Source organism: Amblyraja radiata, chromosome X (genome assembly GCF_010909765.2).
Source record: "Amblyraja radiata isolate CabotCenter1 chromosome X, sAmbRad1.1.pri, whole genome shotgun sequence".
Classification (NCBI taxonomy): domain Eukaryota; kingdom Metazoa; phylum Chordata; class Chondrichthyes; order Rajiformes; family Rajidae; genus Amblyraja; species Amblyraja radiata.
Genome location: NC_045999.1, coordinates 10,803,151 through 10,830,928, shown reverse-complemented (window position 1 = coordinate 10,830,928; position 27,778 = coordinate 10,803,151). Strand labels below are relative to the sequence as shown.

At 38.0% G+C, this 27,778-nt stretch overlaps 1 protein-coding gene across 3 annotated transcripts in view; it reads right to left on the bottom strand.

Annotated features, from left to right (window-relative positions):
- Nucleotides 1-27,778, bottom strand: part of slc12a1 (solute carrier family 12 member 1) — a 72,630-nt gene continuing 44,852 nt past the window's right edge. For 2 of the 3 annotated variants that reach the window (XM_033014870.1, XM_033014871.1), the window contains exons 17-26: nucleotides 22,890-23,030; nucleotides 20,368-20,474; nucleotides 19,117-19,199; nucleotides 14,185-14,306; nucleotides 11,434-11,602; nucleotides 10,174-10,285; nucleotides 4,012-4,098; nucleotides 1,455-1,590; nucleotides 1,264-1,331; nucleotides 1-968 (exon numbers count right to left, since the gene is read on the bottom strand). In XM_033014870.1, coding sequence (XP_032870761.1) covers nucleotides 833-968; nucleotides 1,264-1,331; nucleotides 1,455-1,590; nucleotides 4,012-4,098; nucleotides 10,174-10,285; nucleotides 11,434-11,602; nucleotides 14,185-14,306; nucleotides 19,117-19,199; nucleotides 20,368-20,474; nucleotides 22,890-23,030 — 1,161 coding nt within the window. In that variant the 3' untranslated portion in view covers nucleotides 1-832. Of the gene's footprint in view, nucleotides 969-1,263; nucleotides 1,332-1,454; nucleotides 1,591-4,011; nucleotides 4,099-10,173; nucleotides 10,286-11,433; nucleotides 11,603-14,150; nucleotides 14,307-19,116; nucleotides 19,200-20,367; nucleotides 20,475-22,889; nucleotides 23,031-27,778 lie in introns of all 3 variants that reach the window. The other variant, XM_033014869.1, reaches the window with a different exon arrangement.

The window sequence follows — 27,778 nt, the reverse complement described above, 5'->3', positions numbered from 1 at the left end:
TTAAATTCTAGTGCAATTTATTTCAACAATTATTTGACACTAGGTTACAACAAAGTTCCCATTGTTTTACAGATTACATAGTTATTTAAATTGAACTCATGGAACAATACATTCTGAATGTCAACAAAATATTTGTATCGCATTGCAAGAAATCCCTCCAAAATATAACTGGCAACATGATAAAAGGTGTTTTGCTTTTCATGAAATTTAACATATTTTTCTCATTTTACCATTTCTGTCCACTTTGGTCAGAAACATTTCTATTTTGTTTGATATGACAAGTTCTCATCTTCCTTTAACATCCTGTTTCTGGAAGTCATCTTGTCGGACAACTCAACTCAGCAGACTTTTCTTATGTTTAAGCTCACTGTTGAATAATGCACTGAACATAATCATAATCAAGTCAAAATGCCTGATAAAGTCTTGTTTTAATCTGAGATGAAGGAATATGGGGCCTTAACAATGGACTAGAAACTCTGAAGATCTTAGCTGATGAATAATTATGGAACTACATAATCGCTACATGATGAGTATATCTCTTTGGTACAATGACTGTACAAGTTGGAATAATCTTTTATCATTGCAAAATTAAAACAAAAACATTCAAATTGCACTTAAAAATTAACTTTATAATTACGTTTGATGACCAAACATGAAAACCCAATTTCAGAAGAGGAATAACCATCGACATTATTTGTGAAAGGTATCAAAGAATTTTAGAAACTAGAATTAAGCCTGTTTGCTACTTAAATCAAGAGATGCCCTTTAAACAATTCAAATATACTGGATGATAAGTGCGGCATTTGCTGCAGCCATGACATTCAATTTTCTGTTAGGAGTAAAAGGTCAGCACATTCTTTTGATTTCCTCTAATCATAATGACAGGAGGCAGATTTCTAGAAAGAATCTCCAACCAAGCCAAATACAGGTAGCTTGATACAGCTTCTTTTCTTGCAATTGGCAAACTCCTAGAGTGTGAAAGAAAACCAAAAGTTAACATCTTAAGAAAAACAAATATGAATATTTATTAGCATTAGAATTTATAAGCACATTCACATACATTGAACTAAAAAAAATCTGAAGATTGAGCCAATATTTTCACTATTTTGTTCTCAAATCTACACTTCAGGTAATGTGTAATGATAGCCACTTTGTCCACTAAAAATACAGATAAATGTATTCTTGGACCTGTTATGTTACATTATCTATATAGTCAACAGTCCCACTGCTTCATTGTGAATAGTATTCATGGAGTTTACGTACACAACAATGATATTGGCAGCTCGAGAGTTCTCCTGTAGAAGTTCGTTGAGTCTGACTTGCCGGTATGTCTAATTTAAACAAAGTCACAGAGTACATTACTATTTATGAGAACAAAATCATTCATGAATGAATGAGTGACATACATACATGTAATAAATATGAACACAATAGTTTACAGCGTGTTTGTCTACCTTGTCTTTAAATCTCTCTAACTCAGCATCAGTAATTTTCCATGGATACTCCTTCTGCAATAATTCAGCGGTTACAGGATCCTTGGAACTTTCATGCAGTTGATATGGTTCAATCAAATCTTCAAATGCTTTCCAGCTGAAATTAGTTACAATGACCAAATCAAAGCACAATTAGTGGATCTTTAATAATAATTATGTAAAAACTAATGAATTATACACTTGATGTCGTACCAAAGCCTCACAATTTACTAACTGCATCATTTTGCACTTACACTGCAGATGTTCTGGATCTATCTCCTATCTCCTTGATCCTGCACTTGACACCAGTATTCCTGTGGTCTCCCTCCACAAGATGTGTTGTGCCTTTGATCAAGAGTGGGAGCGGCCTGATTTCCTAAAAGCCCCATGTATGACTGGTAACAGCAGTATAGTCGAGGTCCAGAGATTATGGATTAAGAACACTACGGCTTAGTACAAATTCATCCTGCATCAAGTTGAGTCACTAAATGTAGCAATCAATGATGTTGCATTCCATTTAATCTCACTGAATGAACTGCTCCTCACTAAGCCAATGTTGGAGCTTAAATTATCTTAAATAATGCTGTGGATTTGTCGGTCAGCCTGAGTAGTGGCCAGATTACTCCTGTGTGGTCCTCATTACCCGTTTATTGGGTCATATTTCCGAAGGGATCAACAGCTTGAAATTAATGCCAAGCAGTTCATTTGTTCACTTCTGCAACTTCGTACTGTCATTGTCGATTCAAGGAAACTGGTGTACAAGGCTGAAGGGTATCAGTAAATCCAGACCGTGTTTGCAGGAGTAAATATTTGCTGAAAGATCATCACCCAACTTCCCCCTCCACTGAAGCTGCCTGACTTGCTGAATAGTTCCAACATTTATGTATTATTCCATCAATGAGTGAGATAAACTTGACTGAGAAGCTCCTGTGGCCATGTTAGTTATTTTAATTTTCTAAGTAACACTTCACAATAATTGTCAGTCATGACTGCTCTGAAACACCTTAGTTTGGGGAGCAGCAAGCTTGTTTTTCTGGGTCTACTGCCTCATATCGGGGACATCTGTGGGATTTGGTCCAATGAACCATCAAAAATAAATATTAATAGATTAGCTATAAGATGATCAGCCGAATAGGTAAACCATTAGGACAAGTGGAGAAGGCATTAATTGATCAAATATCTGAAATTTAGCCTGCATTTGTGAAGTACAAATATTATTCAATAAACTTAGTTTCATGAAGAGCAGTGTGGTTGGAATAGTGAAGATGGATTTTCAAAAGGAGTTTAACAAAATGGACCAGATGGCACCATTAAATCTCTGGTGTGCAGATACAAAAATGTCCAAGGAACACGATAAAGGAGCAGTAAACATTGCCTCATAGTCAAGACAATTAGGCGATTGGCATCACTCAAGTTGCTGCTGAAATCACTGCTCCTTTTTGATGTGCCAACCATTTGTATGTCAGAGGAAATATTGTAATTCTAGACTTGCTAATCACACGAAATTCAGAAATACCCATGAAAATTCATCCTTCAGGTGTATGTCCAATACATTAGTTGAAAGTTATTATTGGATCTGGTTTTTCCACCTTTTCAGATAAAACATTCCAGATGTTAATAATACTTAAAACATTTTTTCTCATGTCCATCCTTCTTGTTTGTTTGAGGTATTTGTCTATTATCTCGATACTGATCCTAGGAAACAATTGTTCTCTATTATAATTTTTCAGACACAATATTGAGTATTTTTTGGACCAGATATTGCTGACTCTTGGGGAGTAGCATGATTAGACCTGCTGGTGATCAGCCATTGAAACTTGAGCAAGTCCAAGACCATCACGCATGTACTTTGGAAAGTGGAAGTGGAATGTTTAAGCAATAGTTTTAGAATATTTCCGAATATAAAATATTCAGAAGCAATCAGCCCTGGATGGGTAAGTTTGTTGACAGAGGTCTCAGAGTTTATTCTCAGTTGTTTCACGAGCTGATGCCATGTTGAGCAGAGCTTTGATATTTAGGATGAAGATGGCATTGGGCAGAAAGCTGATAAATTTGTTCACTGTTATCATGTAGATTATTGGGAAGTCATTGACTTACTGCTGGCAGGAAGTTCTAGTCCATTGAATTAGGACCAAAATGGTGGCTAAAGAGATAGAATTTAAAAACTGCCATAAGGGAGTACGAAAACAAAGAGATTTACAGGCACAGTCCTAATGGAGTGATTCAATTTAGGAATAATAAAAAGATCAGAATACATGCATAAACACATGAGGGTTGCCAAAGTGATTGTAGAGATAGAGTGGTTAGCCATCATGGAAGTTTGAAAATTTAAGTGCTGTTTAACTGGGAATTCCGGGAGGAAAGGGGTGGGCCGAGTCGTGAATTGAGGTGAAGCAGCCAGTGCAACTTAAAATAGCAGCAGTGCAGTTTATGGAGGTAGAAGGAGGGATGTCCATCCAGTAGTGTGCAGGAATTATTGAATCTGTCAGCAAGGTAAAGATCTACTTTAATTAGAGGTCCCAGGAGCAACCATTCATACCTCTCCTTGCTTGGTTTCACGTTAATATCTCCAATGACTTTGATGTCAGCACACTGAATCCTAAATTTTCCCAGGAGTGCAGCCATTCTGTAAAAAAGTCAGAGGAATGAAATGTGAAAAGAGCATTTAAAAGGAAACGTACACCAGGCTCTGTAAATCTGAATTAGAAACAAAGCATTACAAAAACCTAGCAAAGTAAAGTGCAGTGGTAAGGAGCATAGGTGGATGCTTCGCAACCTGATGTGAATGCTACTGATCTTAAACAATGTCATATTTATCTTGCTGTTCAATTCAATCATTCAAATGCTGGGGTTGGTCCTTTTTTGATCACTACTACCATCCTGTTAAGAGCTTTTTATTGAATCTCCACTTTCTATAATTTGGGCTCAGAACAGCAGTTATTTGCCATTATATTCTTTTTTTTTAATCCTATAGCCTTGAAATTGCAGTGCCAGGTTAAGTGCAAAATAAGGATGTTGACTGGTGTGCAAATGAGCTTTTAGTTTTAAATCTGCCCACAAAAACTGTAGAGACTCGACTTGTGAAGACAAGGCTAATATGGTTTCGGAGCCAACGATTGGATGAAAGACTTGGGGAAGATTTTGTAGTGCTTAGAGCCTCAGGGTTTTGTAAAATTGTACTTGGCTCCAGAAACAAACAATGCTATGCAAGATCAAATCTGTAGGCATATATTTTTGGATTCATTAGCATTTCATAGCACAAAAATATTCTTGTGGTACCTGTACTTTGTATCTTGTGAAACCAAAACAATTCTTCCACATCATATGAAGTATAATTAATACTTTTGCTTAGCCAGGTTCTATCTTCCACATTGCAACCAATTCTGCCATCTTACTAAAATCTCCTTTTGGCACACTTTAGTCCTCAGTGCACACTGTGTATATTCAACCTAGAAACTTTAAGATATCTCGAAGAACACATTAATTCAACGGTGGGTGCAAACTCTCAAATGTTTTGTTTGAAGGCCACCATGTCAAAGTTCTATGGCACTTAATGTTCATGGGTTTTGTGCATAGATTAGGCTTTGTACATTTTCTGCTTTGAACAGTTTTGCAGAATGCAGACAAGTCAATAAATCTCAAATCTAGGCCAGGGAGAACCCTTCTGTAATCATTTAATTTTAGTTACCCTAGACTGATTCCCAGCGGTCAGCTCTGCATTTTAAAGTTTCCCTTTCAATATTGACTAAACTGACCTCACAAAAACTCAAGAGGTCTGCTGTTGCATACCACCAATGGGCCACGAGTGCCATGGACTAGTATCAAGTATGTCACTGTGCATGTTAAGATATTTATTTGCATTTACAGTTCTGATGCATGAAGGTCCATGAATGTAAGGTGAGGAGTGTGTGGACGTCAATGTTAATTTATTTTCCCCCTATTTTACTGATTTTTACGTTATTGATATTGTAATACAGATGTTGTAATAATAGGCGATACATTTTCTAAGTCTATATATATATTTAAGCATTATTTTCAAACACTAATATTACTCCATTTTACTGTATATTCAAATTATGTACACAGGAATGAAACATATGGAGTACTATTAGAATTACCAGTGTCCACTTTTAAGAAACTTTTCTCGACTATTATTTCTCTTCTTCTAACCAATTTTATAACCTTACTTGGTGTCTTCTTCATTCTGCACTGAACATTCAACATAGCTATGAAATATAATTACTCCAGTCTTCTGATATTTCCTTCAAAATCCTTCCTCTGTGTAACCATACAAGAAAATTCCCCATGGCCAAACCTTCATTTATTTAAATTGTCCAAACAGTAATATAAAGTGAATCAAGTGTATGAAAGCAGTGTGGTTATAGGAGTTCATAAAAACTAATATTTTTACACAGCCATTGGTTGGGGTCTGGAATGTCCAATAGGGGTAGAAGCGGTGGCATATTCATTTTTTACATTCAAAAGGGAGCTGATTAATATCTAGAAAGAACAAAATTGCAGATAGAAGGCAGGAGAGGAAGAATAGCTGGATTGCTCTTGCATACAGATAGCACATACTCAAAGGACTGAATGTCCCAGTGTTACAATCATTGAGATTCTGAACTGCTGGCATGACAGAAAACCATTACTTTAAAATAGCCGAGGAGTACAGCAAAGGTCACAAACTACTTACACACCATTGATCCATGAAAAGGTTATTGAAACCATTCACTGCACATTTTAAATAAAATTATTAGTGGGGATTTCAAAGAAATTGCATAATGGTATAAACTTGCAGAGATACAAATGTTATCCATAGACATTAATGTGAAATTTGCAATTTTTAAACTTGTATAGGGCTGCTTATTAATGGAAAATTAAACAATGAAACTTTTACTAGACTTGCTTGTGCTGAAAATAGTTTGGTTATTTAATAATGATTTAATATGCCTTGATCCCTCATCCACATAAAAACCAATAAGCACTATCCACACATTTTTTTTCTCCAGCTCTATTTCATATGGGCAAATTCTAAGCATGCAACAGCACTTCAATCCATTTCAATCAGTAGCAAACTGCCTCTTCCACCCCATTCCCTCATATCCAATTCTCAATAAGCAACATCCCAGTTCTTAAAAATATCAGTTTCAAATATATAATTAAACTCCCATCAGAGTATTTTTACCCTTTTCCTTTCTTAACCTTACCCACAGGGTTTCTACTGTATATCTTCTGATCTAATGTCGTTTCTTGCCAAGATCAGGACCTTACACAACCTCTGCTCTTTCTTATACTTAATCCTCCTTATCTGCCTTAAATAGAGCTGAACTTTGATTGAATTACTGATAATGCCCAGCACCCCCCCCCCATCATCCATTTCCCTCGAGTTTAGGACTACCTCTATGCCGGCAGGATAGCTGATAAAGTTATGGATATGACATAATTTCCTACAATTCCATTGTTTTTTTTTTTTAAAACAGGGACAATTTATGGACTGTCCACCAAGGCTCTGCCACTTACAGTACTTAACCCACAACCTACTTCAAACTCACAACTCACAAACTCTGGGGCACTTTATTCTAACTGTTAGAATAAAGCACTCTTTTAACCCTGTTAATGTCAAAACCTTTGTCTACTCGTCCATCATTTCTGAACTTCAGAATTTCCAATAGTGCTGCCATTTTCTCCAACTTCCCAATTATTAATCAAATAAAAATCTTCCTGTTTCATCCTGTTCTAGTCAGTCAAATACAAATTCCTATGAGGCTTTGTCCCATCTTACATTTAAAAAATCCGCCTTAAATTCCCTCTTAGGACAAGAGGGAATTTAAGGCGGATTTTTTGAATGTAAGACTCCACCCGCTCACACATTCTCCCCTCATGCATCATTCCCTTAGCTAGTAGAAGGGGCATTTAATACAGCAGCCTTCCCTTGAGAACTCCTTCCCAAAACATTTGTATCACTCTGCCCCCTTCACTTCATTCAGAAGGCCTTCTCAAAAATCGATGTACATTAAAAGGGAGTTAGATGTGGCCCTTGTGGCTAAAGGGATCAGGGGGTATGGAGTTGATGGCAGGTACAGGATACTGAGTTGGATGATCAGCCATGATCATATTGAATGGTGGTGCAGGCTCGAAGGGCCGAATGGCCTACTCCTGCACCTATTTTCTATGTTTCTATGTAAAACTCTGATAATCTGTAAATCACAATGGTTCCACATCTAGTTCACTAGATGTGCTCCATTACATCTCATTGGGCCCTAGTTCCCACACTTCCTTCAACACCCTGGGGCCTCCGTTCTTCCATTCACTTAAAACTCACCATACTCACTGGAAAATGTGTTAAGAAACAAAATCCGACCGTGCTCCCCTCCCTCTCACTGGCCATCTTCCTTCTACACTCTGTCCTGTTGCTGGTTCTTGACCTGAAAAATGCTGAGCAACCCTTTGCCTCCACAGATGCTGCCTAACTCACTGATTTCTTCCAGCAGTTTATCTTTTGCTTGAGTCTGGAAAAATCTGCCAGAGATCTTAAGTGTACTAGATTAACTGTTCAATTATTTAAGAGTAATTCAAATTTATTCCAATCTGTTGAAGGTCCTTTGGGGAATTGAAATTTGTCTGATGAGTGATGAAACAGGGGCTCTCAGCTACATATCATGTATTTGCACAGTCTCTTCAACCTCCAAATTAAAATGATTCAGTTTTTAAATAAAACTCTAGTATCCAGGTGGTAAACTGTTGCAATTTTATTTTACTGTTGGATATAATTTGAATTAAAAATAAATAGGTTTCTTTACACCCCAATATTTGTTGATAAATGCCACGTACCTTGACAACTTAGCGTTAGATATTAGTTATATTTGAAGGTCAGTACATATAAGCCTAACCTATTCATGAAGGTTGCAGCTAATTTGGCACTTGACCTTTTACAGTCAACACAAAAACAACAGGGCTCTTTCACATGCAACATAGAAGGTCTGTACTTCATCCAAACAAAGTAAGGTTTAACAGTAAAGTTCCAAACCCTCCTTGGCTTGCTGCATTTTCCAGCTAACCAACATTAAGCAAATGCATGAGAGAAAGTTACTATAAAAGGCATCCAAGAGGTACATATGCAACTCTTGCTTCCACTTCCAGGAAAGCAGTTTAAAAAAAAAATGCTTTCTGCTTGAAACATCCATATCCAATTGTCATTTCATGACTGTTGCCTGGACTATATTTAAATATTGCCAAAAAGCAGTATTGTAGAGTAATGGGCTCTGTTATCAGTTTCAAACATGTGAACAAAAAACAAATGGTGAAAGCTGCAAATCAGACTCAGAATATCTGTAAAGTTGAAAGTCATATAACCACGGTATTTTCTCAATACTTGTGACTTAAAATTAATAACTTTACCAGCACAGAAACGCAAATTACTGGGACTGAAAAATAATCTACTTCTTACTGATCAAAATCTCAATTTCATGCAACTCACAGGAAACTCTTTTCAATCATGTCAAAAAGCAACCATTGATGTAAAAGGAGTGAACACAACCAGCCCGTGAATATCCATGAGATCGCAATCCCCACCCATTTTAAGTCATTCCAACTGAACCAATACAGTGTTTGCTGCCAGGTTAAAAATGATCCTAATGCAAGACACCTGGTGCAAAAGATGAGAAATTATACCAAGCATTTATAAATCAATGAGTTATAAATCAGTCAAAGTACAATATTTAATTATAAACACTGTATTCAGAAAGGATAACAATTATTAGGATAAGGTGCTAAGATGGCGATTTTCTCAAATATGCCCAGGAATATAGGGAAATAGCAAAAAACTTTCATTTACGCAGTGCCTTTAACACAGTAAACATGGCCAGAATTAGGCTTTAGGGACATTTTGGATGATAAACACTACCCAGAAAGTTTAGGGTGTAAATTTAAAAAAATTAGAGCACTAATCCAACAGGCTGTAACCAAAGGTGTACATAGATCTGGAACGTTCAATGTAATATAGGAAGTTAGAAAAATAAGGAGCACTTAGTAAACTGTATTGATGTCGGATTAGCAATATGGTAATCAAAGGTGGACACTCGCAAGACACTTTAGCAATTATGGTCAATGACCACAAAACTGCATTAAACAATCATTCTTCAGCAATCAAATAATGTTTTGCTTGTGTGCACCCACCACTAGGAAATGTGGCCGTGTACAAGGCTTGGTCAGGCCTTACCTTCACATAGAATGCCAGAGCAGTTTGTGTGAGGTCAGGGAGGTTGATATGTTTAAGTACAGGGGCCACTAGAGTCAATGGTTAAAGAATGAAATTAGATATTAGTTCACAGTTGGGATGTACAATAGTGCACTGGGATGGGTGGGTTGCAAGTTAGGAGCTTGGGTGGGGAAGATTACTATTGACAAAGTTGAGGTGTTGGAAGAAAGTCTAAAGGAATGCTGGATAAGTAAATAACTTAAGGGGCCTAGTTTTTACGGTGCTGCCATGTCACCAACCTCTTTTGTTGCACAGGTGTCAGCTTCAAAGGAGCAATGAAAGCATGTATTTGGCATCCTCACTTAGAATGTCACATGCAAAGCATCCAGAATCACAATCACAAACTTCATGATACAAAGTTGATTTTCAGTGAAAGTGTCTCACTGTGATGGTAAATATTCAAATAATTTAAACACCAAGTTCATCATTTCAAACTAAACTTACGCCCGTTTCTCCTCATTAATGCTATCCAACTTCCCGCCAATAAAGATACGCAATTTGCAACCAGACCACTTTTTCCGTGTCGTTAACAGATACGGAATGAGAATCGTTAAACCTATTAAAGCAAAGATATTGGGATTGAAAATTAAGTGAGACTGGCTATATATTCATTTAACATTCAAAGATTTTTTTACATAAAGATCAAAATCTTACATTGGTATAAGTATTACATATGGTATCCAATAGTCAAGAGTTTTTAATTGTCACATGCATCGGGATAAGAACAATTAAATTCTTACTTGCTGCAGCTTTATAGTAGGTACATTAAATGCACCAACACAACTAAATATACAATAGATCAGTTATTCTAGGTAACAGATGAGAGCTAACATTCACACCATCAATACATCAGATATGCTTTTAACATTTTCAATCAAAATATTTTTTGCTCTATTATTGTTCCTCATAGATTTTTCAGCTGGGAAAAAGATACTGTACAGGTTTCATAATTGTTTTCAATACCAGCATACTTAGCCATGTTACGATATTCCTTCAAACCCCACCCCAGAAAAGGGTGCATAATCTAGGGTAGTACTTCAGCGCATGACTGGGTTTGTGTTATAGAGGTTTCAGATGTATTAAACCATTACCGTCTGCCCTTTTTAAGATGGATGTAAATTATCCAACAGCACGATCCGAATAGTACAAGTTGAATTATTCCAGGAAGAATATTTCTCCCTTATTCAACATGATCATTTTACCCCTGGATGTAGGAGTTTGCTATGTGTAAATTGGATGCCATGTTTTAAAATATAAAAGTGACTATGGTGTCACGGACACAGGCCAATCAGCCCAACTCAACAACGCCATCCAGTGGACACCCTCCATATTATTCCCAATCCCAGCAGTTGGTCCATTGCCTCCTCTGCCAAGATCATCTAGATCATTAAATGCTGTTTGGAATTATTTCAATTATTATAAAATGCTTTCATGATCTTAATGCAAGCCTGTCCTACTTTCATAACCAAAGATATTTTTAATTCAAATGAACACAGCCACAAAATCTTATGATTTTGATCCATGCATTAAAATTAGATGTGTAGGAAGGAACTGCCGATGCTGGTTTAAATCATAGACACAAAATGCTGGAGTAACCCAGCGGGACAGGCAGCATATCTGGAGAGAAGAAATAGGTGACATTTTGGCTTATGACCCTTCTTCAGTGCATTAAATATAGATGTTTTGGACAATAATATTTCATACCTCCATCATCAAACAGCCACCAAACATCTATTGTGCCTTTCCCTTGATTCATTTGGAATTGAGCACTAGCTTCCAATTGGCGTTGATTGAAATTAGCAGCATAGCCAGTAGCGATTTTAAAGCCTGAATATGAAAAAGAAATCATTGTATTTTGTGTAGTTAATATTAACTGCCAAGGAACAGTGTACAAATTCACCACGTCCTATTTATTCAATTTCGATAAATAAATCTAGTTTGTTAATTTGGGATTTGAGCCCATCTCAAATGTGGTCTGTTAATATTGGTTTCAGTGGTTTGAACCAAAATTAAGCGAATAGGGCTCTAACATTTGACAGTTACATGGATCCTACAGGCTAAATGCCTCTGGAGAGGCAGAAATGTGCTGGACTGCAACTTTTGGCTTAAAAGTCCACTGCTGGGAAAAGTGACAAGTCTCGTAAAAGGGAATAGCTCAAAGTATAAAATTACATCATCTTAGTGGCAAATATCCGTAAAAAGACAAAGAGTTCTTTGTGATGAATAAGGTTCCCACTACCAGAATGGATGTGACATCTCACACAGCATTCATTTTCATGATCTTAAACACTATACAATTGCAGCACCGAATCTTTAATAAATACATATTTGAAGGTCAGCCAGAAAGTGCCATGAAATTATTCCACTTGCATTGCTACTAGCTCTGCCCAAGGTGACCATTCCCTTAAAATTGAGGATTGCATATTCTCAATCTTCATTTAATCTTATAACTCCCAGGTTGGGGGCAGGCAAGGCTGTGTAAAATGTTGGGGGTTTAATGAACTCATTCTCACTGTAATGCTGCATTAAGAGCAGCACGGTGGCACAGCGGAAGAGGTGCTACCTTACAGTGAATGTAGCGCCGGAGATCCAGGTTCGATCCCGACTGTGAGTGCTGTCTGTACGGAGTTTATACATTCTCCCCTGCGTTTGTTTTCAACGAGATCTTCGGTTTCCTCCCACATTCCAAAAACATACAGGTATGCAGGTTAATTGGCTTGGTAAATGTAAAAATTGTGTTTAGTGGGTGTAGGATAGTGTTAATATGTGGGGATCGCTGGTCGGCACGATCCCGGTGGGCCGAAGGGCCTGTTTCCGCGCCGTATATCTAAAATAACCAAAGCCTCCTGCCGCCATGGAGCTAATCAGCAGGATAAATGAAAAGGTGATCAATCTCTGTTGCTTCCATTCCAGAACCAAGGTACTCCAATTTAATTTAGTATGTACAAGTTGGAGCTCATAGACAATGTTCATAAGGCTAAACTCTGAGCTCAGTGAAGTGTACAAAAAAATTGACCTAATGCTTAAAATGTGCAAAAAACATCTTCCACCACTGCATATTACCATGCCCCCTCCCCCCAAACAATGAAGATCCATGATAAAACCCTGGAAACTGAGGACCACTGCCCACATTTCAGGAGCCATTTCCCAATGAAGAGACACATCGATGAAGAAATTCTTAATTGCTTTCATTATGCCAGAACAACACTTAATTATCTGGGGGAATTGGTTTTAAAATTAAGACTTCAAACATAGCATAAACTCATGGTCCATTATGCACCAATCATCCCAGTGTGCTTCCAAGACATGGTTCAGCCACAGAGGGCAACTGAAAGAACTAGAGAGGAATCACCAATTGGAGGGAATAGAAAGGGAGCTATTTGCAAAAGGAACAAAAAAAAGCGATGAGGAAAAAAACTTACAAGTGGATATAAGAAATTGCAGATGCACGGGCCTAGAAAAAAAATTACAGGTGAGGTGCTAAAAGACTGGAGAGTGGCAAACGATGTTCGTTCGAGGTTGTAAAATTAAGGTTCAAGCAATTTTCTTGGTCAGTTTGTCAGGACTACCTAAACAGAAGAAACCTCTCACAAATAAAAGCCTAAACTCTCAACTTGGTATTGCAAGGATACTTTTGACATGGGGTCTGAATGTTTACCCTATATTCCCTTATCTGGAGTGTGTCGCTGATTCATTTGGTAGGCTTGAGGCTCCTTCATGCATGGCCCAGCCAGCTTGCCAAATTGCAAGCCACGCCACAAATTGCCATGTCACAATGATTAAGTCTCACCAGTTACTATCACATACCCTGGCAATTATGCATTCTCTAATTGACTGTTACAATATTATTTCCAACGTCCAGATATTTTACTTTTGATCTTTACTTACCCATTGCTGGCTTCAAGTTACTTGTATTGCACCAATTCTTATCTTGAATGTGAGATTATATTTCTTCAACCATATGGCATAATGCCTTGCCAGTTTAAACGTATTTGTTAAGATTCATAACCATACCACAGATCTTACTTGGGATTACCTAATTGATCTTGGACACTATATTTCATACATTATCAAAAACAAATCTCAATCGTGGGACTGTCAAAAGCTGTGAAGATAATTTTCCCCATTTTATTCTGTGGAGAATTGCTTCCTGACTTTATTGCATCCTCCTTCTGGATTCCTGCTTCAGAAAAACAATGCTTTTATCTATCGTACATATTCTCATTTACCATTTTATTTCTCAGAGCCTCGCACAGCAATTCCAGCAAGTGACTAATGAAATCCTCAGAATAACAGATACCCAGATTCACCTATTTTGCCAGGAAACTAATCTTCACTTGCCAAAATCAGGCAATCTCACTTAGTTCATTACCTAGCCATTTCCACATATTAGCATTTTAGTGTTGGTGGACATGCTTTACCTTGCTGAGCATTTACTGCTAGTGAAGTATTTGCATTATATTTCACAGCTTTGTTCAAGAATTTCAGTGAACGGATACCACGCTTTCCATCCTCTTGTTCATCTTTCTTAGCAGATTCCAGTGCTAGTCTTTCTAGTTCTTGCCTTTGCATTTCTTCTAAAAACAAATGAAAATAATTATTGATACTAGCCGTCCACAAAAATGATTTAATATCAGAAGCAATTAACCTGCAGAATATAACCAAACATTATAACTGTTGCATGTATTTTCTCTACATTAAATATTTAAGGAAAAAACTAATTGTTTTTCACAATAACTCGTAGAGTTAATTTTTTCCCCTAGACAGGAAGCTGTTCAGACAACAGACTAGAATGACAAAATGTACGCCAGCTATTTTACTAATGGTCTAGTAACTAAGTTCTACCCCTCTCGCTGTTTATGCCAGGAAGTTCACAAGAACAGTTCTGAACAAATTCAGTGCTTTGTCCCTCACCACAGCTGGCTACCATATGGATGTTGCTTAATGATGACATGGAACTTTGCCTCAGACTCAGAAATTGAGCTCCACTTCCTATAGTCATCATACTAGAGCACCAGCACACTGAAGCATTGTACTATAATTCTCCTTTCCCAATTATTCCCTGCACCTTCTTGTAACTTTGTAAATGCTCAGCTAAACATTTGCCAATATAGTTATGATATATTAAAGTTGTATTCATCGACTCACAGGGGAAGTCTCGTACAGGAAAGGAATGGCAACATTTGAAGCCGTGTAATATGTTGGAATCAGTTGCGCCTGACTGTATTTGGCAGAAAAGTTAAATTTTTATTGGCTGATGGGCTTATTTTTTTTCTTAAGGTGGACAGAGAATCCTTACTGCTAGGAACAGCAATTAAATTCGCACAAGGTTTTAGATTTTTATTTCTGTCACCCGCTCTTTATAATTCCTCCTTACATAAAACAGGGGATTTCGATGTACTAAATGTTAGTAATTCAAAGAAAGAGGGCACGCTTACTTTAAGCACAGGGAACCTAGACACTGGCCTGAAATTGATTTCTGAACTTCACTGGCCAACTTGTGGGTATTGTTTTGGCTTCCAGTTAAAGCACACCAAAAAAGGGCGAATGTCTTTTTGGTTGCTTCACTGGCAGTGATGGAGGGCTGGAGTGGTGACTGATGAAAATAAGTTTCCACGCTTTTGTTTTCGGTAAATAGTCATCACTAAAATGACATTTTTGCAACATAAATGTGTAAAGTCGAGAGATTGCTGCATTGAAGACACTACTGTACAATTCTACAATAGGGCAGTAGCAATTTTGATTCAATTAGTATGACAATAGTATTTACGATACAACTTTATTCATCCCAGGAGGGAAATTGATCTGCCAACAGTTATAGAAACACAAAATATATGAAACTTTAAATTAAAGTGACGAGTGGAAAGGATTGGGGATGTGCAAAGATTGGGGAGTGGGGAGACAGTCTCAGTCTACCCCACGACAGAAGGGGGAGGAGTTGTACAGTTTGATTTCCACCAAGATGCAGGATCACCTGTGACATTCTGTCCTGCAACTTGGTGGATCCAGTCTGTGCTGAAGGTACCTCTATTGTCAATCTTCCAGTTATCATACTGTTTAAATAATTTCCGAGACAACAGTTTATTCTCAAACTGATATAATCAATAAGGCTTGAGGGACTGGATAGGTAAGAATGTGGAAGCTGTAATTATATGAATGCTGTTGACCCAGGTAATCTACCTTCATTAGTATTCTCCATACACAACTAGAGACTGACAAGCTGCGGCATTATGAAATGATCGCCTGAAGACGGATGGATTTAAGAAAGAAAATGATATTTAGCTCCACAGATAACTAATATCAATTTATGTCACGGGTTGACATTCAAATGTTGTGATTTGCCTTGAAGTACATTTTTGCCAGAAGAAATGAAAATGACAATGTGGGGAGGGAGAGACAGAGAATGGCATTATATGATCTCTTCCCTCCATTTACAATTGGGGTTATCGCTCCTATTATATTGGTCTAGTCCCATTATTCACAGGCAATCCGACAGTAATGTGGTGGGGCACCAAAGTAGTGCAGGGTGCCACACATACAGAATATATACTGTATGCATGTAGAAGGCATGAAAAGCAATCAGTGGTGTTGGGTCAAAATTATCAGAGTTAGGCGACTGGGAGATAATCTTGCCAAATTGCATGACGAAACAATAAAATTCACCTCCCCAAATGAATAACTTTTGTATTCAATAATATATTTTTATATAAATTTGTAATTTATTGAATTTAGCTAATGTACCTATTAATACTTTTCCTATTGAATCACCTCCATGAAATTCCACCAAGTCCTATCTCCAAATTTATTCTACTTGATTCTCACTATCCACTGCATTTACAATTCTCAGGAATATGTACTCATGCAGTGGAGGATTTTTGTCAAGTATCTACATATGTACACACTATGGAATCTATCATTGTCTGTACAAATAGTGATCAGTTTCCACACAATTTGTGAAAAGGCCTTTCCTGCTTTTCACCATTCTCACTGAGAGTAGTATTTGTTTGCATTGGTTCAGTGATTTCAAAACTGTTCATTGCTTGTATTAATACGTAGAATTAAAGTAATTTGTTAAGCTAATAAATATTTTCTTTTGAGGTATTTCCTTTGATGTGTTTGATACATATTAATTTGTTATTGTTAAAACATTACAGGGAATATTTCTATTTAGTTGAACGTACTGGGTGCAAAGGAGAGGACAGTAGTATCTGTCGTGTTTTATTATCGATGGGAAGTTGTTCCTAACCCTTATGAATAATGAGAGCTTACTATATGCATTCATCATTATAGGCTTTCAAACAAAACATTGATGGCTTCTATTAAATCACATCTTTATTCCAATACATAAATGCTAGGGTTTAAACTTTAACTATAAATCTTTAACAAAAAATGGATCTTAAATAAAAGAACAGAAAATGTTGGAAACATTCAGCAGGTCAGGCTGCTTCTATAGAAAGACAAATTGAATTACTGTTTCAGCTCAAAAGCCTTCATCAGAACCAAACATATTCATGCTGAATAGCCCTAACATATTTTATAATAACTGTTCTCAAAACAGCATATTGTTCTTTTATTGAGAAAAATGGGCTGTTAATGTTTCAGGTAATTATAACTTTAAGGAGCGAGGAAGAAATTTAAAGGAAACATGGGGTGCAAAGTTTTCCACATAGAATTGCCAGAGGAGTATGTAAAGATGGATACAATGACATCATTGAAGGAGCATTAGGCCAGGATATGAACCTATTACAGTTAGCATGGAAGAGCTGGGCTAAAGGGTTATTTTCTGTGCTGTGCAGCTGTCATTATCCCCTTTAAAGACTTGCTCCTCACTGTATACCCATGCCCACTAATTCTAGATATCAATGCTTATGGGGAAAAAGATTGCTACCTTATCCAGACCCCTCAAATTTGGATACTTCTTTGGTCATGCCACAACTTCCTTCCCTCCAAGGAAAATAAACACAGCCCGTCCATTTTCTTCTCATAATCAAAACGCTCCATGCCAGGCAACATCCTGGTGAATCTTGGGCAGCACAGTGGCGCAGCGGCAGAGCTGCTGACTTACAGCACCAGAGACACTGGTTCAATCCTGACTGCAGGTGCTGTCTATATGGAATTTGTATGTTCTCCCTGTGAACATGTGCGTTTTCTCCTGGTGCTCCGGTTTACTCCCACATTCCAAAGACATGCAGGTTTGTAGGTTAATTGCCACCTGTAAATTGTCCCCATTGTGTAGGATGGAACTAGGATGATCATCGATCGGCGTAAACTAACATCTCCTCTACACCATTCCAGCGCATCCATCACCTTCCTACAATGTGGTGAACATTCCCTGAATTGCCCCCAATAATTGTCTATCTTTCCTGAAATAGTTCTACCTCAATTCCTAACCACTTACTCAATTTCTTTCACTCTCCATCCGTGCCTATGACTTGCCATCATAGAAACATAGAAAATAGGTGCAGGAGTAGGCCATTCGGCCCTTCGAGCCTGCACCGCCATTCAATATGATCATGGCTGATCATCCAACTCAGTATGCTGTACCTGCCTTCTCTCCATACCCCCTGATCCCTTTAGCCACAAGGGCCACATCTAACTCCCTCTTAAATATAGCCAATGAACTGGCCTCAACTACCTTCTGCGGGAGAGAATTCCACAGATTCACCACTCTCTGTGTGAAAAAAGTTTTCCTCATCTCGGTCCTAAAAGATTTCCCCTTTATCCTTAAACTGTGACCCCTTGTTCTGGACTTCCCCAACATCGGGAACAATCTTCCTGCATCTAGCCTGTCCAACCCCTTAAGAATTTTGTACGTTTCTATAAGATCCCCCCTCAATCTTCTAAATTCTAGCGAGTACAAACCGAGTCTATCCAGTCTTTCTTCATATGAAAGTCCTGACATCCCAGGAATCAGTCTGGTGAACCTTCTCTGTACTCCATCTATGGCAAGAATGTCTTTCCTCAGATTAGGAGACCAAAACTGTACGCAATACTCCAGGTGTGGTATCATGTACTTTCACAACTACCTTTCAATAGAGTGATGTCAACCCAGTGACCAAACTCTTATATATAGTATGTAATACCTTAATGAACATACGCAAGATTGTATAACTTCCAAAATCTGGTGGATAAAAAATATTTTTTATTACCACACAAAATCAAACTACTCCTTTTCAAAGGATTTCTTGGAAAAGAAAAATCTTTTAATATTTGCATGTTCAGTTTTGAAGTTGGTTCTGATAATGGATTTATAACTGAAACCTCAACCGCCTTTAGATGGCACCCAATCCAATGTTTGTTTCGACCAGGGAGGTTTTAAACTTGCATTTCAGGTTTCCAGAATTTGCAGTTTATTACTTTTGTTTTATTGTGGCTACGTTGCCCTACCTTGAATCTGAAGTATACGAGAGATATCAAGTCCTTGGCTAATCCTCAGAATTATCAAACCATACTCAAAATCAAAGGCATCACTGCAACAAAAGTAGTACATTTCAAAATGGTAAATGTATTCTCATATTTAGCTCCTTTGCTGAAAATAAGTTAAAAATATTTATAAACATGTCAAACAGTTTCATGTTCGGTGTTCATGCCAATGGTGTGAATGCTGTTAAGATTTTCCATTTACTCGTTTATTAAAATGAAAGGATAGAAAATTCTGCAGGACTTGACTAGCCTCAGTGTCAGGATTTCGCAAAGCCTCATGCTGTGAATGCAAACTGGCTAAATAAAATAGTGTATTTAAGTTTCTCGATTAAAATAACAAGAACAGTTAGAATAAACATGTTAAACATGGTTTGGCATTATAGAATAAACACATTCAACACTATTCGGTCACATAAATATTTCTATCATCCACAATAAAACCCAAAAGAAACTATCAAAAAATGCAGTTCTAACAGAATTCTCTATCCAAAGTACTAAAGCTAATAGTCACTTTGTAGTCAAACTCACTCTTGAACAAAAAAAAATTAGAGAAACCAGTAACGTATTTGTTGTATTGGTCATTAAGATAAGACTGACCTTCATTTTTCCTGAGATACAGCATGGATACAGGCTATTCAGCCACTGAGTCCACACCGACCTCGATCACCCGCAGACTAACTCTGTTGTCCCACTTTCTCATCCACTCCCTCCACATTAGGGGCAATTCTTTTTGTTGCAGAAGTTAATTAACCTATAAACCTGACCATCTTGGATGGGGAGGAAACTGGAGCACCCGGAGGGAACCCACAGTCACAGGGAGAACATGTAAACTCCACAGCACCCGAGGTCAGGATCAAGGATAATCAAGATTATTTTATAACAATCCAACCCTAGCATTTATTTATTTTATTCCTATCAGAAAATCTGATGCAGAGATACACTAGGTCAGCAGTAATATAGTGCACAAAATGTATTCTGTAACATGAAAAAATATTTTGAGGAAGAAAGTTGCAACAATATAAATTTTCATTAGTATAAACACCAGAACAAAAAATGGAAATCGAAGAAAACAGAATTTAACAAATCAAAAAATATCTTGTTGCACAATATTTTTTCTTGGGTCACATTATACTGAAGCATTACTGACAATGTATAAAGTCATTAGTTAGAAATTACAGTATACCGGCTTTAATCAAAATATCAAAAATTACTTACTGCAAAATGCCAACATAATTGTCAACATCCCGAAAATTAATACAATGCCAATCTGTCTTGTATCCAATCACAAGCGTATTTGGCTTCATTCGACCCAGTCCGGAGGCCTGGTGAATACACATTAAGCGATCTCTTAAACATTATTGTCAGAGTAAATTTTCCCACTTCATCCGATTGGTCTTATTTCCTAGTTTCTCTGAATATCTCTCTATTACTTTTCACAAGAAAACTAATATCTCATTAAAAATGTTAGATAATACAAACACAGATGATAAATTATATTGTGCATCATGAGAAGAGTTTCGGCAAAATGTTTTCCTTGTGCCTTCATTTCAATTCATGATTAATACTTAATATTTAAATAATTATTTGCAGATAAAGTTTATTTCTTGGTACACTGACAATGTTTAGTTATTTGCTTTTAAACTTGTACATTATCATGTATACTTTTTGAAAGTTACTTTATCTTTAGCTCATCTTATTCTACCAGTAGAGTTGCTGCCTTACAGCGAATGCAGCGCCGGAGACCCGGCTTCGATCCCGACTTCGAGTGCTGTCTGTACCGAGTTTGTACGTTGTCCTCGTGACCTGCGTGGGTTTTCTCTGAGATCTTTGGTTTCCTCCCGCACCTGGAAAGACTGTTTGGGTCCGTGGATGGAGTCGAGGGGGGGGGGGGAGGTAAAGGAGCAGGTGTCGCATCTCCTGCGGTTGCAAGGGAAAATACCTGGGGAGGGGGTGGTTTTGGTGTGAAGGGGCAAGTTGACCAGGGAGTTTCAGAGGGAATGGTCTCTGTGAATAGCAGAAAGTGGTGGAGATGGGAAGATGTGGCCAGTTGTGGGATCCTTTGAAGGTGGCGAAAATGTTGGAGGATTATATGCTGTTTGCGATGGCTGATGGGGTGGAAGGCGAGGTAGGGAGGCAGTGAGAGCTGGGGGTGGCGTTGGCAGATCAATCTTTAACCAAAATCTGTTATAAAAGGGTCTCTCTGTTAAAGAGGGTTTACTTTCAATGATCATGTATTAAGAGGAGCTGAAGGGTCATGCAGATAAGAATATCGCCCCTCAACAACCCCATGTAGAAGTGACAAAGCAGCCTCCGCTGACAATTTCCACAATAGAAATCCCATGTTTAGTTAATTTACAACTGATATTGGTTCAAGTTCAAGTGAGTTTATTGTCATGTGTCCCTGTATAGGACAATGAAATTCTTGCTTTGCTTCAGCACACAGAACATAGTAGGCATTTACTACAAAACAGATAAGTGTGTCCATATACCATGATATAAATATATACACACATGAATAAATAAACTGATAAAGTGCAAATAACAGAAAATGGGTTATTAATAATCAGAGTTTTGTCCGTGCCAGGTTTAATAGCCTGATGGCTGTGGGGAAGTAGCTATTCCTGAAGGTAAATAGCTATTCCTATTGGAATCAGTCTTTTGTATTTATAAATCATAGAATTATTAGAAACATTAGTTTTATGGAAAGGAGGCAAATCACCTGATCCTTTTGATCCAATTGATCCTTTTTAAGATATTCTGTAAATCTGGGAAATTCTGGGAAACCATTGTTTCAATAATAATTGATTTGAGGTTTAAAGATCAGAATCTCTGGCTACATAATAATTCATGCATTTTATACATGGTTCTAATATGAATAGTGATAGACTTTGGAATCTTAGAGCACAAGCAAACAAAATGTTAAAAGACAATGCCAAGACAAATTAGAGGCAGTCACAATTAACAAGGAATTTAACATACCAGCACAATATCTTATTGTAATTACAATTTGTGAGATTGGGGTTCTCCATAAATTATGAGTTTCTTAACCAAGGATAAATATATTTGCCTGAAAATGATTCAACAAAAGTCTAGTAGATTCATTCCTGAAGTGTGTGTTGTCCTCCAATGAAAGATTAAGTAGGATGTGGCTACATCCTCTGGAATTAAGAGTAACAGCAGTCTCATTGAAACAAAATTTAAGCTGCCTTTCAAGTTGATGTGGAGAGTCTATTTATCCTGGACTGAAGCCAATGAAGACAGAAAATGTGCATTTTAAATTTCTAAAGTCTAGTGGATGCTCAGGCTTTGAGAATTCAGAACTGATCAATAGGTTTTCGAACACAGGAAATTATGAATGAAAAGAATCAGTTTTGAGGTAGAAGATCAGTCTTGACATTACTGAATGGAGGAGCAGCCAAAAGAACGAAATTATCCCAATTGCTGTGCCGTTACTAACAAAAGGTAAAATGTTGTGGATTGGCAAAAAGTAAAACAATCATACAAATTGATAGGCTGTGGAACATGCTATTGCATGAAGTGATTATAGCAAATTATTCTGGTTCATTCAAATACAGATTCTTGAAACTATTGCTCCTGATTACTTGATAGAAATCTACTCAATTTAAAAGGGGCACATTTTCAGAAGCAAATATGCTGTTACAAGATTTGGTCAGTTTATTTTGTACCTCTGCACTACTTTTCTACTGGATTTGCTAATATAGGTTTAGAGTAATCACCTGAAGTAAGCACTTTACTCCTTCTCGTAAATTGTCTCCAGCCACTGCTGCATAGAAGGCTTTTTTCTTGTTCTTTGTTAGCCACTGCTGATATTTATCGATATTCATATTAATTTCACTGACTGTTTGCTTCCGTGGACCCTAGGCACAGTATTACATGGATAAGTTCAGTTGTATTATTTCGAGTGCATTTCTTAATCATTTCAAACATCTAATAACTTCATAAAGAATGCTGAAGATTTCTGACAACTATTGAGTATGTGCAAACAAATTTCAGGAAAGTAAAAAATTACAATTTTCCTTCATTTCATCTTTCCACTACCCACCCACCACTGCATAAGAAGTGAAATGCTCCATCTAGCGTTTTAATGAAATGCTCTTGACCTAAAACGTCAACTCCACTCCTGCCAAAACTCATGCTGCATGACCTGTTGAATGCTCCCAACAATTTCTGCTTTTGCTCCATCTAGTGGAGAAACAAATTAAGCCACATGCATCAGAATTCAAGAAAAGATCATTAGTTCACCACATGAATTTCAAAAACAGTCTCACTGTTGATATCCTTCTGGAAAAGTATTTTAACCAATTTTACACTATACCAATGCATGAATGTTAATATAAAAGCTTTACAGCCCAATTACATAAAATTAAAAAAATGTGCTACATCATACACTTGTCTTACTTATGTCAGCTGTAACCATTCACATATCCTTCTCTTGCATAGATATTTCAATATTTGGCAAACTTGTTGGAAATGCAGTAGCTGGACCCCTGACATTACCTTACCCAAAGGAAATATCAATAATTCTGGACATACATAATCATACAACAATAATCACGCACTAAATTTGGCCAAATATTCAATCCTGAACATTGTTTAATCTTTGTATAGTTAATCAAATAAAACTTGTAGAAAGAGGGGAAGGGTAATCACAACACAGAACGTGACAAACAGAAAATATGGATTTGCTCAATACATCTATCTTCTTTCGTGTCCATCATCTATGTTTCAAATGTTCGGCAGACTCTTGCACAGTGGACGCCTTCTCGTTTGTCACCGCTAGTTCTTCCAGGCAGCATTGTTCACCAAGATGTGGACATCTTAGTACGTGTGGCAAGGATTGTACAGATGTTCCACATTCATATTCTGTGTCTGCTGCATCTGCATAGCCCCATTTGCTCATATTGGTCTTGCATCGGTCCATCCCTTTACAAAGCCTATTGAGGAACTTTCCTGTGACCAGGTGGTAGCTGTTCCTTGGTTGAGATTGGCATATTTGCGTGGTGGTTGTTTTCACCGCGTTTCTTTTCCCACAAGGCTAGTCTGGTTGCTTGAGGCGACTGACAGTGGCTGGACAGTGTGAAGGAAGCTCTTCCTCGACTTCAGCCGTTTTGGGGCTGGGTGATGGGAGTAACAGGAATGGCGGGTGTCCCAAACTTGACTACTACGTTCATGTCTACCGGCATCTGATCTGCGGATTCCTGGCCAAGACATGCAAGCTATCCACATCCGTTGGTTTTAGGCAGCCAGTGATGCAACTGCAGCTGTCATTAAGAGCAGCATCAACTTTCTTCACATGAGATGATCTCTCCCAAACAGGACAAGCAAACTCTGCAGCAGAATAGCACAACGCAAGAGCAATTGACCGCAGTGTGGATGCATACTGTGTGCTTGCGTAGGAGGCTGTTCCTCCTAAACAGATATAGATGCATACAGATCTACTGTATACATCTATACTACACTGTATATCTATATAGATGCATACAGATTAACTGTATCTGTATACATCTATGCTACATCTAGACTTCTATGCAAAGAGAAACAGAGTTAACATTGCATGTCCAAGATCAATTAAATCAGGGGTCGGCAACCTACGGCCCCCGGGCCGAATGCAGCCCGTAACCCAGAATCATCCAGCCCGCCGAGCTCTGGCTGTACCCTGCGCAAAGCTGCCGGCACGGGCGCGCACCTTCTGTGAACATGTTTAAGAAAGAACTGCAGGTGCTGGAAAAATCGAAGGTAGATAAAAATGCTGGAGGAACTCAGCGGGTGAGACATGCAAGGATTGCATGAGGTTGCCTCACCCGCTGAGTTTCTCCAGCATTTTTGTCTACCTTCTGTGAACATGTGATTTGATGCCTGCCATCCGAGGCAGGATAGGGGCGGGATCCATGTCTACACGTGATAGATGTGGCCCGCCATCCGCTCAGACATGCGTCCTGGCCCCTATGCAGAACAGAGTTGCCGACCCTTGTTTAAATGAACAATCCGAGTAGTTACAGGTGAAGGGAAATGATTTTTAAACTAGGTTATATAGAAGTAGAATTTTAATAAATGCAAGGTGTTGACATGGTTAAATCATCTTATTTCTTTCAAACTCAAAATCTTTAGCCACTTAATCTATTTTAAGAAATTTGCAAATAACTTAACCTCTACCAATGTCAACAAAACTTCTAAAAACAAACTTTTAGTCAGTCCTCAATCCTCACATCCAGACTAAACATTAATTTGGTGACACACATCCGATCACCACAGTAGAGCAAATATGTGACTGTACTAGAGTGCAGTGGAGATTTATGAGGAAGTTGCTGGGAACTGTAAATTGTGACATGCAAGGAGATTTGAGGATGCATTAAACTAAATGGACTTGATATAGTAAAGCAGAGGGATAAAAAAGAGGTTCAAAGCTATTTGGGAAGAGATTCAAAGAGACAAGCAAGCTGGAACTCCATAACCAAAAGGGTGGCAGAAACACCCATCACATTTTAAACAGTACTTGGATATGAAGAACTAGAGTCCGAAGGAAAATGAAGCTAGATTTTACTGATTGAAAGACAGAAACATCGAAAATATGTGCAGGAGTGAGGCCATTCAGCCCATTTGAGATAGCACCGCCATTCAATATGATCATGACTGATCATCCAAAATCAGTATCCCGCTTCTGCTTTCTCCCCATATCCCTTGACTCCATTAGCCCTTAGAGCTATATCAAACTCTCTCTTGAATATATCCACTGCCTTCTGTGGCAGAAAATGCCTCCACTGCCTTCTGTGGCAGAAAATTCCACAGATTCACAATTCTGGCTGAAAAAGTTTTTCCTCATCTCAGTCCTAAATGGCCTAACCCTCATTCTTAAACTGTGACCACTGGCTCTGGCCTGCCCCAACATGGGGACTATATTTCCTGCATCCAGCCTGACCAATCCCTTAAGAATGTTATATGTTTCTATAAGATCCCCTCTCATCCTACTAAATTCCAGTGAATATTAGCCCAGTCAATCCATTCTTTCATCATATATGTCAGTCCCGCCATCCCAGGAATTAACCTGGTGAACCTACGCTGCACTCCCTCAATAGCAAAAATGCCCTTCCTCAAATTAGAATAAAACTGCACTCCAGGTACGGTCTCACCAGGTACAACTGCAGTAGGACCTTCTTGCTCCTATACTCAAATCCTCTTGCTATGAAGGCCAACATGCCATTAGCTTTCTTCTGTCATTAGCCTGCTGTACCTGTATGCTTTCTTTCAGTGACTGATGTACAAGGACATTTGGTGCACTGTAAGTTGTCTCGTTGCACCTCCCCTTCTCCTAATCTGACACTATTCAGATAAAAATCTGCCTTCTTGTTACCAAAGTGGATAACCTCACATTTATCCACATTATTTTGCATTTGCTATGCATCTACAAAGTCACTCAACCTATCCTAGTCACCCTGCAGCCTCTTAGCATCCTCCTCGCACTCACACTGCCTCCCAGCTTTGTGTCATCCGCTAACTTGGAGATGTTACATTTAATTCCGTTGTTTGAATCATTAATATATATATTGTAAATAACTGGGGTCCCAGCGCTGAGCCGTGTGACGCCCCACTTGTCACTGCCAGCATTCTGAAAAGGACCCATTAATTCCTACTCCTTGCTCCCTATCTGCCAACCAGTTCTCTATCCCTGTCAATACCCTACCCCCAATACCATTTTGCACACTAATCTCTTGTGTGGGACCTAGTCAACGCTTTTTTGAAAGTCCAGATACCACATCCACCTGCTCTCCCTTATCCAATCTACTTGTTACATCCTCAAAAAATTCCAGAAGATCATGATTTCCCCTTCATAAATCCATGCTGACTGACAAATCCTGTCTCTGCTTTCCAAATGCGCTGCTATTACATCTTTAATAATCAACGCAAGCATCTTCCCCTCCACTGATGCCAGACTAACTGGTCTATAATTCCCCGGTTTCTCTCTCCCTCCTTTCTTAAAAAGTGTAGTTACATTAGCTACCCTCCAGTTCACAGGAACTAATCCAGAGTCTATAGAACATTGCAAAATGATCACCAATGCATCCACAATTACCAGGACCACTTCCTGAATACTCTGGGATGCAGACCATCAGGCCCTGGGGATTTATCTGCCTTCAGTCCCAACAGTTTACCCAACACCATTTCATGACTAACGTGAATTTCCTTCAGTTCCTCCATCATACTAGATCCTTAGTATTTCTGGGAGATTGGTTCGGTCTTCACTAAGGAAGACATAAACAAGTATTTTAAACAAACTTATTTAACTAGTCTGCCATTTACTTGTTTCCCCATTATAAATTCACCCGTTTCTGACAGTAAGGGACCTATATCTAAAGAAGCTTTTACAGTCAGTTTTTATATTCCGCAATCTTTCTCTCATGCTCTATTTTCCCCCTCTTAATTAACCCCTCTGTCCTCTGTTGAATTCTAATTTTCTCCCAGTCCTCCTGTTTGCTGTTTCCTCAGTGCATTCAGAAAGTATTCAGACCACTTTTTCCACATTTTGTTACGTTACAGCCTTATTCTAAAATGGATTAAATTATTATTGTTTTATCATCAATCTACACACAATACCCCATAATAAAAAAAA